This window comes from Neomonachus schauinslandi, chromosome 6, assembly GCF_002201575.2.
Source record: "Neomonachus schauinslandi chromosome 6, ASM220157v2, whole genome shotgun sequence".
Lineage (NCBI taxonomy): Eukaryota > Metazoa > Chordata > Mammalia > Carnivora > Phocidae > Neomonachus > Neomonachus schauinslandi.
This window is the reverse complement of record NC_058408.1, coordinates 107,298,490-107,314,974: the sequence shown is the minus strand read 5'-3', so window position 1 is coordinate 107,314,974 and position 16,485 is coordinate 107,298,490. Positions and strand designations below refer to the sequence as shown.

Here is a 16,485-nt window from a genome sequence, read left to right as displayed (position 1 = left end):
CTGAACTGTACTGCTGGGGCCACATGTGACTCCCGGCGTGCTCTGCGTCCTGGTTTCCAGAGCTGTAAAAGGAGGAACCTTTGACGAGACTACCTCTGGGGCGGAGTGGAGAAAGAACGTTCCCGGAACTGTCAGGCCAGACGAAGGTTGGGGATAAATGTGAGCCTGGCTGGACACCCTCCGTGCCTGAGATTCCAGATGGATCTGGGGTTGTGTGGATGGAACTCCCTCCCATGAACCGAGAGGCAGCCATATGACATGAAGAGAGAGAGCTCCTGGGCCGTGCAAGGATGAGGCCCGGTCTACTGGGCATAGGGCCATGCAGTCGGGGGAGGCAGACACTCGCCGCCAGGTCATCCCCCTGCCCTCTGCCACTTCCTGGGCGCCGGCCTTGAAGTAAGAGGCAGCCGCTGAGGACTGCCAGCCCCGGGGCTCCAGCTTGCATTGGCTAGAGGAGCCTGGGGTTCAGGGAGAGGTCCCCCAACAGGGATATGCACATGGGAGCTGTCAGGAGAAGGAATTCGAAGCCTTGGACAGGATGAGTTCTACCTGGAGTGAGTCGGGCCAGAAGAGAACGGAGGGAGAGCAGGGGCCCCCACCGCGGCATGAAGCGGTCAAGAAGGGAGGAGCAAACGAGGCTGACGAGGCCGAGACAAAAGTCAGCAAGAGCGCTGCTCTGGAAGCTGCTCTGGAAGAGGAGGAAGAGGGCAGGGCATGGCTGGTCAGCCAGTCAAACGTGGCTGAGAGTGTGAGGAGGAGGACGGCTGAGGAGGAGCCACTGGATTTTGCCATGGGGAGGTCGTGGGGACCCAATTTTATTCCTTGCCACTGGGAGAGCAGCGGGCCCCTTCTTCCTGACAGGTCTTGTGTGTGTGAAGCCATCTGACTCGGAGAGAGGCGTTCCGCGGGGACCTGCCTTCTGGCCACCCCCCACGGCTCTGCGGAGAAGCCCTGGCCGGCAGAGGCGGCGCCATTTTATTGGGGCATTGGCAGCACACGGGCCTGGGCCCCCACTCGCTGGCCAGGCTCCCCGCCGGCCCCCGCGGCTCAGAACTCGCAGACCACCAGGCGCGGCTCCCTGCAGACCTTGTCGTTCCACTTGCCGTTGGTAAAGATCTCCACACAGTTCTCTGAGCCGCCATTGTTGTTGGGTTCCCCCGGGGCCCAGTTGGAATAGACCAGGGGCTCCCCGGTGGGGTAGGTGAAATTGCCCTCTGTCTTGATGTCGGTCATGCTCAGGAAAGCAGGCTTGTTCTGAACAGTGGCCAGCTCCTGCAGGGCCTCGTTCTCGGCTGCAGAGCGTGGGGAGGCCATCTGTCCCCCCGCCTGCATACACACCTGCTGCGCGTCCTCAAAAGTCTTTTCAAAACCCGCTGTCTTGAAGATCTTCTCCCCAACAGCTCGGCCGTTGGGGAAGAGCTCCACTAAGAGAAGAAGAGAGTTAGATTGGGGTTATGGCAGCACCTGGCCCCAGCTCAGGGGCTCTGAGACCTTTGTGCTCCAACTGGAGCCCCCCTCCCCCGCCCAGGCCTCCCCGGTGGGGTATCAGGGCACCAGATAGGACAAAAGTGAGGCACTTGGTTCCAGAGCAGCCCTGACTTCACAGTGAACGCTGGGAGGAGGTCCTGTGGGCTGCAGTTACAGATGAGGACCCTGGAGCTCAGGGAGGTTAAGTAAGAGGCCCAAAGTCACAGGCCTGCCAAATGTAGGGCGAGGATTAAACCTTGTTTGCTGGGACACTAGAGCTAGAACATGCTCTTCCTACTTCACCCCACGTTGTGTGCTGGGGTCACTGGGGATTGGAATGACTTTGGCCGTGGAGATGTCAGTGTGGCGGTTGGGGTAGTTTCTGAGAGTATGAAAATCAGACCCTGCATAAGAGCAGGTCTGTGGGGTTGCTATGTGGTGGGTGGGGGCAAGGGCGGGGGGGCATCCGAAAGCCTCGATGTGCTAATCTCGGCACTCACTGCAGACCCATGTTGGCCCCTTGGTACCCACATGCGTGATGCCCCAGCCAGTCAGCCTCCCCGGGGAGCTGGGGGAGGGGGGTGCAGGCACCTCAGCGGTGCGGTGGCAGGGGGTGGGGACCGGTCCTGGGAGAGCCCTATTTGGGAATCAGAAGCCAGGGGTTCCACCCCTGGCAATGGCTGTCTAGGTGGGCAAAGGAAAGTCACTTCCCTTTTCAGGCCTTCTAATTCCTCATCTCTAAAGTGGGGGCACACTTCATAAAAGCATCACCCATGGGACATATCGAGTATCTCTTTTCAGTCCATCCCATCCGCTTTTGGCCTCAGGCATGGAAATCCTCAGGGCTCCCGAGAGGGCTGCGCCCTGGCCTCCCTGGGCTGGTTAGGCTCAGGCTGCCCCAGCCCCACTGCCCTCCTCTGGGGACCTTCAACACGGACTCGGGGCACAGATGCTCCACAGGCTCAGGATGGCACTTGAAGCAGCCCTGGACGGGGCCCGTGCGGGGGTTCACATTATGTCCCTGCATCTGGGTGCGTACACACGTGCATACACAAACATGTCCATGTATTCGTGTGAAGGTGCACGGCAGCACCCACCATCCAGATACGTGAGCATACCTACACGTGCATACCTCTGCTTGTGCTCATGGATGTCATGGTGCGGGGTGAGTGAAGGTATTTGAGTACACCCACGTGGCTGGAGCCTATGGACACGTTCCACTTTGTGTGCAGCAGTGGGCATAGGAGTGAGTGAACGCATGGGCAAATATGTTTGTGGAGCGAGGAAGACATACCCAATACCTGAAACTCTCATCCTTGCTACTTAAGTACTTAGGGGACAACCCTGTGTCTTACCCAGTCAGGCCCCTTTATGCTCTACTCCTTCAGAAAACTGTTCTTTTTTTTTTTTTTTTGGATCAGGGAGATTGGATGAGTGATGTAGACTCAGTGCTGAAGTCAGGGAGAGCAGATGAGGAGGGCGGGCAGTCAAGGACTGAGGTGGAGATTCCAAAGGGCACAGGGCACTCAGGCATGTACTCCTGGGGGCCCCTGCCTCGGCAGCATTCCAGGGTTAGGGAAGACTCTCTGCTTCAAACACCGGGGGAGGTTCAGGGAGAGTACTGGCTGGAGCCCAGAGGCAGCCAGCCCCCTGTCAGAACCTTGAGCATGTCCAGGGTGAGGTACTTGATTGGCCACACGGCAAGGCCAGGCCCCCACCAGCCTTGAACCCCAAGAGCAGCATCCCAGCCCCGGCTCTCAGGACAGTGTCTGGATTCTCTGCTGCCTTGGGCCGTGAAGCAACGTCTCTGGGCACTCACACACAGGGCCCCACAGATGTTAGGAATACATCTTGGGTTGGGTGTCCACTGTCTATCACAGGGACCAGCACGGGGTAGGCAGGGTTTAGGGCACTGACTGGGTCACAGGTGGCTGTGATACTGGGGGCATCCTAGAGCCTGATAACATCTACCATACTTCTGTCACCCCACTGAACTGGCGATAGGGCCACATCCTCCTATATGTCTCTTGTATCTACTTGCAGATCCTGGAGTATGCTCTGTCCCAGCCCTATTCTCAGCCCCAGACCTTGCCCCAGAGCCAGGTCCAGCCCTAAATGTGGTCCCAACCCATTCCAATCCTAGACCCAAACCCAGCCAATGCCAAACCAAGGTCCAGACCCAGTCGGGGGCCTAGCCTTGGTGCCTGGCTCCAGTCAGGCCCAGGAACTTACCTTTCCTATACTGAGAGAAGGCATTCTGGAGGTGTTGTACCTGTCCGTGCAAGGCCTCCACCTGCTGCCTCAGATCAGTGATGTCTGCCGAAGAGAGAGGCCGAGGGAAGGTAAGCCCAGTGTAGCCTGGGATCAGCTCAGAGCCTAGGCCTCAAGGGAAGGGTGCCCAGTTGCAGGCACATACTTGGGGTGGGCTAAGCTGCTGGGACCAGGTCCTAAGAAGCCCACATCTGCTGACATAACCGACCCCTGTTCCTCCCAGATTTCCCGTGGTTCTGCTATGAACTAAGTGTCCCACAAGCAGGTCCCTGCACCTCACAGACACTGACCGCATGACATTTGAACTCCAAATTCTGGGCATCCCATAGCACCTCTTTTGGGGGGGATAGGAATACTTCCCATCCATTGGGTTATTTGATACTCAAACTATGCTTTGAGTCGGGAAGGGGGCTATGCTTTCCCCAGTGATCAGATGGAAAAGCTGCCCAGGGTTGCCCTCCACTGAGTAAGTCTAAAACCAGAGCCTAATTCTCCTGCCTTCCTGCCTGCTAGCTTTCCTGTTTCCCACCACTCCCCATGATTAATGGGGCCGAAGTCGGAGAGGATAGGCTGTCCTGACAGATAAGAGCACCACCTTCCTCCCCCTGCCCCCACCCTGTGGGAACTCCCAAATCTGGCAGATGCCGCCTTACCCGGAAGCGCACTCTCTCCCTTCGCTCCTTTGTTCCCAGGAGCACCTCTGTCCCCCTTCAGTCCCGGGGGCCCTTTGGCACCTGGAGGTCCCGGTGGACCCATGGCTCCAGCAGGTCCTGGGATCACAGAAGAAGAGCTGGGTGAGCTCTGTACACGTTTCCCAGCATTTTCAGCCTCCCAGTACATGGACCATCCAACTGGCCTATGGTCCCCCTTCCCCTATACAGACTGTTCCCAGAACCCAGCCATGCACCCTCTCCTTACGCTGACCATCCCATCACCCAAAGACCCACCTCTCTGGCACCTAGACTAGCCCTGTTGCTCACGTGTCACTCTCCCTCGATGCAGACAGCTCCCAGAGCCCAGCAGTCACCCTCCTTGGCCGTAGACTCTCCCCTCCTGGTCACACCAGCTCTGACGTGATGAGTGACGGTGGTGGAGAGATGGCCATCGGCAGCACCAGAGGGACACAAGGAACCGGAGCCCGGCCCTAGCCCCTTCCATCACTCACCTGCTGCCCCAGCACTCCCAGGGGCTCCGTGCTCACCCGGGGCACCTCTCTCTCCTTTAACACCTGTGGGACCTTGTGTCCCTGCAGAGCCCGGCTTGCCGGCCACACCCGCTTCTCCTGAGGAAGGAACCAGTTGGGACAAATGTTGCTGAGAGTGTGTTCAGTCCTGGAGTTTTCACCCACCGCTCCAGGGGGAGAGAGCCAACTGGGGAGAAGGTGCCCCTTACAGGGCTTCCTCCAGGGAGGTGAACAGGAAAACGCCACCATTGTGGGAAGGAGGGAGAGGAAGGGGCCACGACTTGGCCTACCCAGCGCTGACCGTCTGGGCTTTTCCTGGCCCTCTGAGCTTGCTGCCTGAGGTCCCAGCCTGGACCGCCACCATACTCCTCCCCTCTCTCTCCCAGACAAGCCACATACCAACCACCTACCTTTGGGCCCGGCCTCTCCTTTAGGGCCAGGTGGGCCTTGAGGTCCTACGTTCCCCTGCTTCCCTGATGGACCCTCTCTGCCAGCTGAACCAGGCATGCCTCGAGGTCCTGGAGGTCCTGGGGAAAAAGACCACCCTGGTCAGTGGCGCTAAACCTTGTTGGCGGGGGAACACGTGAAAAGACGAGAGCGGGCGCCTGGGTGGCTCAGTTGGTTGGGCGACTGCCTTCGGCTCAGGTCATGATCCTGGAGTCCCGGGATCGAGTCCCGCATCGGGCTCCCTGCTCGGCAGGGAGTCTGCTTCTCCCTCTGACCCTCCCCCCTCTCATGCTCTCTGTCTCTCATTCTCTCTCTCACAAATAAATAAATAAAAAATCTTAAAAAAAAAAAAAAGAAAAGACGAGAGCAATGATAGAAGTGAGAGAGGCAGCCGTGGTACTTTCCAGGCTTCTCTGAGATAAGCCAGTGCCACCTTCACAACAACCTTCTTCCTTCTCCCTGGGATGGGATCTGCGCATGTCTACTGGCAAATCCCAGGGACGGCGGCAGCACCTGCAGACAGCCGAACTCCATGCGCAGCTGCTCACCAGATGGTCCGGAGTCTCCCTTTGGTCCAGGCTCTCCCGCAGAGCCATTGTCCCCTTTGGGCCCAGCTAGGCCAACTGGTCCGGGCATCCCGGCTCTCCCTACAGCTCCTGGCAAACCTGCAGCAGCAGAAGAGATGGGTATAAACCTGGCCTTGGGCCTAGGAGGAGCCAGATGCCTCTAATGTCAGGCCCCTTGCATGCCTTCAAGGTTCTACTCGAAGAGACATTCCATCTCCACACTCCTTGGTCCAGTGGTGATCCAGGAAATGGGTGTCGCCATCCCCATTTTACAGGTGAGAAAACAGGCCAGCCAGAGTCGGCTGTGGATTCAAGCCAAGACCCAACCGACTTGGCTTATCCACGGTATTTACAGCCGGCAATCTGTCAGCATTTACCCTTGATCATGGACTCCTTGTTCTCGCCTTCCCAGAACCAAAGTTTCTATCAGAAATGACACCTGGCACTAATCATCAGGGAACTGCAAATCAAAACCACAATGAGATACCACCTCACACCCGTTAGAATGGTTATTATCAAAAAAGACAAGAGATAACAAGCGTTGGCCAGGATGTGGTGAAAAGGAAACCCCTGTGCACTATTGGTGGGAATGTAAATCGGTGCAGCCACTGTGGGAAACAGCATGAAGGTTCCTCAAAAAATTAAAAGTAGAATTACTATATGATCCAGCAATCCCCCTTCTGGGTATTTATCTAAAGGAAGCAAGAACACTAATTCAAAAAGATACCTGCACCCCCATGTTCATTGCAGCATTGTTTACAGTAGCCAAGACATGGAGACGGCTTAGAGCCTAGATGTCCATTGATGAATGAGTGGATGGAGAAAATGCAGGTGTATATATGATGGAATATTCCTCAGCCATAACAAAGAACGAAATCTTGCCATTTGCAACAACATGGATGGACTTTGGGGGCATTATGGTAGATGAAATTAAGTCAGACAGAGAAAGACAAATCCCATATGATCTCATTTATATGTGGAATCTAAACAGACAAGCCAACCAACAAACAAAAACAACAAACTCATAGATACAGAGAACAGATTGGTGATTGCCAGAGGTGGGCTTGGGAAGTGGGCCGAATGGCTCACGGTGGTCGAAAGATACAAATGTCCAGTTATAAAATAAGTTCTGGGGATGTCATGTAGAGCATGGCAACTAGAGTTAATAATACCGTATTGTGTATGTGAAAGTTGCTCAGAGAGTAGATCTTTTTTCTTTTTCTTTTTCTTTTTTTTTTTTTTTTTGAGTAAAGTGATAAAAGTTTTTTAAGCAAGGATACAGAAAAAAGCTCTCAGGAGTGAGACGGGTCCGCCACTGAGGGCATTTAGGGTTGGTCTTTTATAAACAGCTAACCAGGGACCTTAAATCCTTTTATCCTCTCTATATCACCATTGAGCAAGGACTAGTGATAACACCTTCAATGGCTTACTTCCTTTTTAGGGTCTGGTTATTCTTTGTTGGTCACAGGTGATTATCATAAAAAAAGACACCCACCCCACATGCTTAGGCAGGGTGGTCCGGTTTGTTCCCTTATCTCTTGTTTCCCCACACCCTGACATTTTTGGGATTTCTGTGAGCCTGATCACATAGCCCCCTATCTATCTCTCCCTACCTAGCCCCGCCTGTCCCTTACTCATTCTTCCCCCTGGAAATAGTAACCCTAACTGCCATTAGGGAATTGGACAGTGACCACTCTGGCTGCTTCCTGCTGAACTGGGACGGCGGGCTGTGCAGCAGTTAGAATCTATCCAGGAGTCGGTCCAGAGGCCGGCGGTATGGCTCCAGGGGGTCATGATGGACAGCAAATGGAACATGCAGCAGCACATGCAAAAGGATGAACATAAAACAAGTATTAGGCCCCAAATTATGATCACATTCCTTAGATAAGATCCTCAATTACCAATTTCGTCAAATAGATTAGTAGATATCTTGATCTTATTTAACGGATCACAGATGTCCCCTATTAATTGGGACACCTGTAACGTTAGAACAACACATGAGGAAATCCCTCATACCCCTAGTAATACTAGGCAGTCAATAGTGGCACCGTTCTGGAGAAGTCCCTCTCTGACTTCACTTAATTCTTGGCTGAGTACATCTAGCGCCTGGGAAGTAACATTTAGAGTCCTGCTGAGCAAGCATACTGTTTTGCTTATTTTATGTAAGTCCTGGAAGTCCCATAGTGAGTTCTGAGGCTCTTTTTACCAGGAGGGCTGTGGTACGTTGTATGTTTGGCTAAAGCCTTTGTTTGCAAGTGTACATCAATAGAGGCAGCTTCTAGGATAAATGACTATGAGATAAAACTATCAAGAAGTTCTCTTCATAAGGGGCGCCTGGGTGGCTCAGTCGTTAAGCGTCTGCTTTTGGTTCAGGTTATGATCCCAGGGTCCTGGGATCGAGCCCCGCATCGGGCTCCCTGCTCAGCGGGAAGCCTGCTTCTCCCTCTCCCTCTCCCCCTGCTTGTGTTCCCTCTCTTGCTGTGTTTCTCTCTGTCAAATAAATAAATAAAATCTTAAAAAGAAAAAAGAAGAAGTTCTCTTCGTTTAAGGTCTAGCCTTAACAGTATCTTAATCATAAGGAATCACTGGCAAGTGGGAGAAGACTTGTCTCAGGATATAAGGGCATCCCCAAGGACATTATCCAATTGAATCATAAAGAAAGTGGGATCATTCATTATCTCTGTAAGCCCATAGTTAATCCCATGCAGTGGGGTAAGCTCTGGCTTTAAAAGAGCAATTTTTGTTATCCCAGCCACATAGAATTGATCAAGGTTCTAGTTGAGTTATATAATCGTTGGGGAATCAAATCCTTTTTTTTTTTTTTTTTTGCCGTTTAAATAATCATATGCCCATGGGGTCTTGTTACTATCCCCACAGAATAACAAGCAAGATTGCCTATACATGAGCTATTGTGGCAATTTCTCTGAGGTTTACCTCACGTCAGAGAGTAGATCTTTTTTATATATACATATATATTTTTTAAGATTTTATTTATTTATTTGAGAGAGAGAGAGAAACAGCATGAGAGGGGAGAGAGTCAGAGGGAGAAGCAGGCTCCCTGCCGAGCTGGGAGCCTGACGTGGGACTTGACCCCAGGACTCCGGGATCATGACCTGAGCCAAAGGCAGTCGCCCAACCAACTGAGCCACCCAGGTGCCCCCAGAGAGTAGATCTTAAAAGTTCTTATCACAACAAGAAAAAAATTGTACTATGTGTGGTAACAGACGTTGACAAGACTTCTTACAGTGATCATCTCACAATTCGTGCAAATATTGAATCACTGTTATACATCAGAAACGAAGACAATGTTATATGTCAGTTATACCTCAATAAAAAAAAGCAAAAGCAATGCAATATGCTCTTGAAACCATAGAAAAGAGACCAAATTGTAACCTAATGTATCCCTATGCGCAACGGGATCCTGTTTCACAAGTACGTACATGGGTGTGTAGGGCGTGCACATGCAGGACGTACTGGGAAAGACACAGGAGAAGCATATACAGAAGTGTGACCAGCTGTTCCTTCCTAGTGACACAAGGTAATGGTAACTTTCTTGTTGTTTCTTTAGTGGCCACAAATTATTTTTGTATTGGAAAAATGATCAAGCATTTTTAGAAAGACGTGTTACCTCCAGAAGGGCTGCCTAGGCCTGCCATTACTCAAGATTTACCCCCAAAAGAGTAACGGGAGCAGATGACTCTCAATGTTTAAGAGTTTTACACTCAGTTCTGTTCTTTTGGTTATTCTTTTTTTTTTTTAACTGAGGTGAAATTCATATAACATTAACCTTTTCTTTTTTTTTTTTAAAGATTTTATTTATTTGTTTGACAGAGAGAGACACAGCTAGAGAGGGAACACAAGCAGGGGGAGTGGAAGAGGGAGAAGCAGGCTTCCCGCTGAGCAGGGAGCCCGATGCGGGGCTCAATCCCAGGACCCTGGGATCATGACCTGAGCCGAAGGCAGACGCTTAACGACTGAGCCACCCAGGCACCCCACATTAACCTTTTCAAAGCACACAGTTCAGTGGCAGTTAGCTCACTCACTCACTCACTCCTCTATTAAGTTCAAAATCATTTCATCACCCCTCAAAAAAACCATAGCCACTAAGCCATCATCCCCAATTCCCCCTCCTCCCAGCCCCTGGACGCCACTACTCTGCTTTCTGTCTCTATTTCCTATTTTGGACATTTCATATACATGGATTCCTACAACTTATGACCTTTGACGTCTGGCTTTTGTAACTTGGGGGTGATGTCCCTGAGAGCCATCCACTTGACAGTGTGTCTCAGCACTTTATTTCCTTTTATGGCTGAGTCATGTTCCACCATATGGACAGAGCACATCTTGTTCATCCGTTCACCCATCGCCAGGCCTTTGGGCTGTTGTGAATAAAGCCGCTATAAACATTCACGTGCAAAAAGAAATGACACCTGACAGGTGGTGCTGACTTCTTCATTCACTTACTTGTTCACTAAGAAGCCATGCAATACAACCGTAGGCCTGGCGCTGGGCGAGATGCAAATGTTAGCACCAGGTCCCGGTCTGCACGGGATTTGTGATAGGATTTTCAACTGTGAGGCACAGGCCATGAGTGAGGAAGACAATTCACAAGATGTCCCTCGTCCCGTCACATCATCACCCCAACCCCAGCACGCACACATGCTCAGAGCTCTCTTCCTAGAAGAAGAAATGGGACTTTAGGGTGAGGAGGATTTAGAGAGAATTGCAGAGGAAAGGGGACATGTTAGACTTAGAAAACGTGCTCCCAGGGGAGGAGCGACCAGGCCAGCCTGAGCAAGAATGAGCCGGTGGCGGGGGGCTGGTGCCTGGGATGGGTGGTTGAGAAGCTCTGTGCTGGGTACGGTGTCCTGCTTCTAGTTATGATCCTCATTGGGAATGCAATGGAAACAGAGAGAGTTATAGGTTGGGCCCCACATCCCATGTCCAACAGGTCACACTGTGCTGGGGCAGAAATGTCCTGCCCCTTAGATTGAGCCTCTCTTGGGCTCCACCCTGGCTGGGCTGGGGACAGGTAGAAGGAGCGGTAGAGGTCTCCCATCCATGGTGCACAAGCACTGGAGGCCGGGAGAGGGGACCCAGGCAAGCACCCATGCCTCCAAAAGCACTAATTTTGGGGCGCCTGGGTGGCTCAGCCAGTTAAGCATCTGCCTTCAGCTCAGGTCATGATTCCAGGGTCCTGGGATTGAGCCCCATGTGGGGCTCCCTGCTCAGTGGAGATCCTGCTTCTCCCTCTTCCCCTCCCCCCTGCTTGTGCTCTCTCATGCTCTCTCTCTCTCAAATAAATAAATAAAATCTTAAAAAAAAAAAAAAGCACCAATTTTGCATCCTAGTGTCCCCCAAAGGCCAGCCCTGTACCTCAGTATGGCCTGAAGTGAAGCTTTAAGGACCAGCAGTGTGGCCAGTCTTCACCGCAGTAAATCCCTCCTCTCCTTTCATTTTCCCTTCCTTTATTCCACAAGTACTCGCTGAAACTTCTACGGTGCACGAGACAGCATCTTGATGTTTGGACATGCCAGGGAAAGAAGCAGACACAAAAGCAGATCCCTTCCTCTTGGAGCTTAAACCCAACTGCATAGAAAGAGATCTTAAAAATTAAAATGTACAACCTAGGGTTTATTAGATCAGAATAAGTGCCACAGAGGAAAAATAAAGCACAGAGAGTGTCGGAAGGGAGCGCAGTGTCTTCTAAGTAGGGTGGTCAGGGACAGACTCGCGGAGAAGGTGGTCTGTGAGGAAAGCCGGGAGGAAGGTGAGGAGTGACCCACAAGGGCAGCTATGGGGAGAGCAGTGACAGGGCCTCAAGTAGGTGGGGGGCTGAATGTGGTTAGGGATCAGCAAGGAGCCAGTGTGGCCAGAGGAGAAGGAGGCGAGGTCAAAGAAGTAGGCAGGGGTGGAGTGTCCTTGTGGGCTGCTGAGGAGTGTGTGGTTTTATTCTGAGGGAGATGCGTGCCCCTGGAGGGACGCTCTTGCTCAATCCTTCTGGGAAGGAATCTTGGAGGTGCTGAGGAATAAGGGGACTGTCCCTGGAAATACAGCCCCCAAAACAGGGTGGGGTCTTATGGACCATCCATGATATGCCTGAGGCATTACCATAGTGACCCGACTCCACCCTCCACCTCTGCTCAAGGCTCTCTTCTCTCTGGCCTATCTGGAACCCTGTGCGTCAGCATCTGCAGGGGACATTTTCATAAGTCCAGACTCTAGCCCCAGCCAGACTTCCTTGGGTCGGGATTCTGAGGTGCTCCAAGCTCTCTAAGAAATTCTCAGACCCATAATGGTTGAACAACTCGTGTGCCTGCAATCTAGGAGCCAGAGTGCAGCTTGGTTCCTGGGCCCAACTGTGTATGGTTCTTTCTCCAAGCACCAACCCAAGGCTAGGCTTGGCATGTGCATGGGTTGGGGGGGAGGCATCTGCACAAAAGAGGGGGGCTCAGCCACACTCGATGCTGCAGGGTCACAGGGCGACTGTAGGAAAAGGCACCCCTGGGATTTAATTCAGGGCCCCTCTGAGAGTTGGAGAGATCGGGGATTCTCCAAGATGTGGACACCCTGAATACCACCCTTCTTCTGAGTTCCCTTCCAGGTGGCCTTCCCCAAGCCCCAGGCCATTCACGTTGGGAGCCACTTTCTGTCTGTAAAGGATGGACAGATAGATACTCGCTTGTGCCTTACCCTACAAAGCCTGGAGATGTTACCCATTCTTTCCAGCTTAAATGTTGTTAGTTTCCTTCCTCCCCAACCAAAATGCAAACTCCTGAACGATAAAGACCACAGTAGATCCCACCATAGCCGTAGCCCAGTGCCTGCAGATCCCTTGTCTTAGTTGTTGGTTCACTGAATTCTGACGCCTTGCCACTGAGACTCAGATAATTCCCTTAATAATCAGTACCTTTGGGAACCTCAGGAGAATTCACCTGATTGGACCAGCAGGAACATGCACCTTCATCTTGACAACTTAACAAAAAAGTAAAACCTCGGCTCAGTTATTCGTCACTGTGTGGTCGATATTATTCCCATTTATAGATGAGCAAACAGACTCGGGGACACTGGCTTGTCCCAGGGTAGGTCTCTGCTGTGGAGATGGAGCTAGCTGTCTGGCACAGATCTGTCTGATGCACAAGCCCGTGTCTTTTCCCCTCCACACTGGGTGTCATTTGGCCTTTCTGCGTCACCATGTTCTCACCTGCCAAATGTGAGTCATATGTTGTTTCTTGTGAAACATTTGGTAGGGTTAAATGATTTACTCAGTGATGCCCAAGCACAAGGCTAGGAGAAAGAAATGTGAGCTCCCTTTCATTCTCTCCGTAATGTATTAGGATAAATCCTTTTGATCAGACCTGAGTCTGGGGCCACTGAGCCTCCTTCTTTCCCATTCTTCATGCAGTATTAAAAATATTTATCTCCCCGCACAGACACCATTTAATCTGGAGGACCAACTGTTAAGTCCCTGGAGCTGGGTTCTGGAGAACCACAAATTCCATGTCCCCACTATTTCCTCATTCTTGGGGTGGGAGGAATCAGAAGAATCCGGGGGAGGAGTCAGGGCAACTGGTAATGGAGGGAGGCACCTGGGGGCTCAGAACAGCTGGTCATTTTTCAAATGGTAAAACAGCATTTCAGAAGGACCGAATGTCTCAGGGAAACCCACCCCCTGAGGAGGAAGAAGTCCACCTCTGAGCCTTCTACAGCAGAACAACCAGCGTTTCTGGATTGGTTACAATTCCAATGCCCACCCCATTCCACCAGGACGAGCCCATGGTCCCAGCTCTACCTGGATCCCCCTTCTCGCCCCGGGGGCCCTCTCTTCCATCCCGTCCATCACGACCGGGCAGGCCATTCTCCACGGGGTTACACATGACCAGGGTGCAGGTGCTGGCCGCTGCTCTCTGGGAATAGGTCTTCATTTCTGCTCCCAGTGACCTCAGGGGCTGTGTGAGCAGGATCAGCACGGAGAGAGGGAGGAGAAGCATGGCCTAGGCAGATGAACAGAAAGAGAAAGGACATGCTCTTGGTCCTAGGACATGGGTTAGGGCTTGGCCTGGCTCCTGAAGGTCAGGAGAAGCACCTCTCCACAAACCCCCTCCCTCCTGTGGGGCTGAGAGCAGCAGGGCTCCCAAAAGAGTGGAGGGACCAGGTGGGCATATGGTCTGGCCCGGGAGAGCACGAGTTACCCAGATGGAACCCCTGACATGAGTTGACAGCAGTATCCACCTACTCTCAGACGCCCCGTGTTGTCCTTTCTTGTGTCTTCCCTGGGCACTGCTTTCGGCACAAGGGCTAGGATGTAGAATTCCTCACTGAAGCCATGAAGTCATGATTCCTCACTGAAGTCATGATTCATGAAGCCATGAATCAGGAAGGATTCACTGGGTAGTTCTGGAAAGGACCTTTCCCCACCGGACCTCCTTCTCCCTGCCTGTATTATTAAGGTGGGTGGCTTAGTTCCGACAAGCAAACCCGTTCCCTCTCACTTGCTGCCTTGGATGGACTAGCACTCGTGTCGTCTGCAGTGCTATTCTGAAAAGGAGTCAGAGTCCTGGATGCTTAGTGATGTCTGTCCTGAGCACAGGATGGGTATGTGGTTGCATGTTTTCCAGCTGATTAGCCATCCCTGGACTAGACACTGTCTCCGTAAGGAAATTCCCACAGAGAACCCAGGTGAAAGTCCTCAGAGATATGAAGTTAGTAGCTGGAGAGCCCCTGGGACACGTAGTATTATGCTCCAACAACCTAAGAGAACTTAAAAGAAAGGCCTCAGGGCGGAAGGGGACGTGTGAGATGGGTTCGGTCAGGGGAAGGCTAGTTTGGGGATAAGAAAGAGCAGGTGTCCAGTAGGGCATCCAGTTACCAACTGACTGGGACTTAGGGACTAAGTGACACCAGGGCCAGTACAGGGCCTGAGTCACCTCCAATATTGGGCGTCTTTCCTCTCTCAGAGAGAAACTGTAAAGTTATGAGCATGAAAAGAGCTTGTGGGAGTTGCAGAGGCTAGGAACAAAGCCTGGGGGACATGTGCAAAGGAGGAGGGGGTCACCAGGCCTTCACCGGACTTGTGGCAAAAGCTCGGTCATGAGCACCCAAGGACCCAGGCCGGAGCAAGGGCATCGTCCACTTGTCGGCAGCTACCTCAACTCTGGGGCCCTGCATCCCAAATCTGGGGAAGAACAAAAGGCAACAGGCATTCTGCCCAGCAGCTCAAGATGCCATAGGAGGCCCCACAGTCCACTGTAGCAGGAAGTGGCCTCGAAGAGAGCTAACTCACAGGTTTTCAGAACTTCAGTTCAGATGAGGCATCTGGGGCTGGGGCTACAGAGGGAGTGCGCAGAGCCACAGCCCCCTCAACCCACCGTGTTCGCGCCAAGCTTCCAGATTCAGATTTTATTGAGAAAAATGACTCCCCTGAAAATTAGTGACCTCGTCCAGTAAGTCTATTTTTTAAAGGAAACATTTGACCGAATGTCTCAGGGAAATCCACCCCCTGAGGAGGAAGAAGTCCACCTCTGAGAAAAGTATGAATGTCCATGTCCCACAGGCAGCTGGTATGTGGATGAGCTTAGAACCCAGACCCGTGAAAGCCTGGTCTGTTTCTCCTCTACCAACCTTCTTTCTGAAGAAATGGGGAATGGAGAGGAACTACGAGAGAAGTTGAAATTGCATTTTCCACTGGGGCTTCCAGACAAGGGTGTCTGGGGTCTGGGTGGGTGCCACCCAAGTGATCCACCCTCCCCCAGCCCAGAGGGCATAGGGAGCAGTGAGGGGCAGAAGAGCACTCCTCATTACCCCACTCTGCCCCCTACCCATCAACCTCCTAGACCAGAATAGCTACCCAGATCCTGCCTTCACAGGACCAGTAGGATAAAGCAGCCATATGGGTAGAGAGATATTCACCAGGCACTGGGAAAACAAAATGAGGGCAAAGGACAGAAACACTCACGGTTGCTTCTTCTGGGACTCCAGGATCTCCAGTCCAACTAGCCTTTCCTTGGCAGGCACTAGCTATTTATGCCTACCTTGTAACTTGAGCCGCCCAGCCCTGTTCTTCTAAGAGCTCTTTCCAGGAAGTGGGGCAATTTCTTCTTTGTTGACTTACTCTCACCCCCACCTGTGTTCTGGAAACCTGCCACTGCTATTCATATCACCACACACATATCGCCTTAGAGCTTATAGAACTCTCAGTCTGTGATCTCACCGGTACCCCCCTGAAGCCCTGTGAGTTAAATGGCATCATCAGTGTCTGTATCTTATAGATGTCCAAAAATCTGAGCTCCAGAGAAGACCGGCAAGTTGCACAATGATCTACACCTATTGCAAATGCAACCTACATCTGCGGATTCCAAGATCCAGGACCTGCTGTGCCCACTTCTCTCCCCCCTTCACCTCAACATCACTGCCCAGATATTGGGAAAGAGTTGGGAGCTGCTCGGCATATCCGGGCAGAGGTGGGGCAAGTGGAGAAGCTGTGGAGGCTGTAGCCTGTGGGAGCAGTGGCTGGGGGAACCGCCACCTGGCGGGGTCACTCTTTTATTTCCT

The 16,485-nt window shown here is 52.2% G+C and overlaps 1 protein-coding gene across 1 annotated transcript; it reads right to left on the bottom strand.

Annotated features, from left to right (window-relative positions):
• Positions 1 to 1,047: 1,047 nt before the first annotated feature.
• On the bottom strand, positions 1,048 to 13,925 carry SFTPD (surfactant protein D). Its single transcript, XM_021700182.1, has 7 exons — positions 13,727 to 13,925; positions 5,917 to 6,033; positions 5,332 to 5,448; positions 4,904 to 5,020; positions 4,392 to 4,508; positions 3,700 to 3,783; positions 1,048 to 1,424 (listed from the first exon to the last, which is right to left on the bottom strand). The coding sequence occupies exons 1-7, from the start codon at positions 13,923 to 13,925 to the stop codon at positions 1,048 to 1,050; spliced, it is 1,128 nt and encodes a 375-aa protein (XP_021555857.1).
• Positions 13,926 to 16,485: the final 2,560 nt, after the last annotated feature.

Coding starts and splice junctions, on each gene's coding strand:
- SFTPD (XM_021700182.1), bottom strand. CDS start 13,925: ATGCTTCTCCTCCCTCTCTCCGTGCTGATCCTGCTCACACAGCCCCTG. Junction 5,449..5,916: donor GGGAGACTCCGGACCATCTG/GTGAGCAGCTGC, acceptor CTTTTTCCCCAG/GACCTCCAGGACCTCGAGGC. Junction 3,784..4,391: donor GGGAGAGAGTGCGCTTCCGG/GTAAGGCGGCAT, acceptor TCTCTTCGGCAG/ACATCACTGATCTGAGGCAG.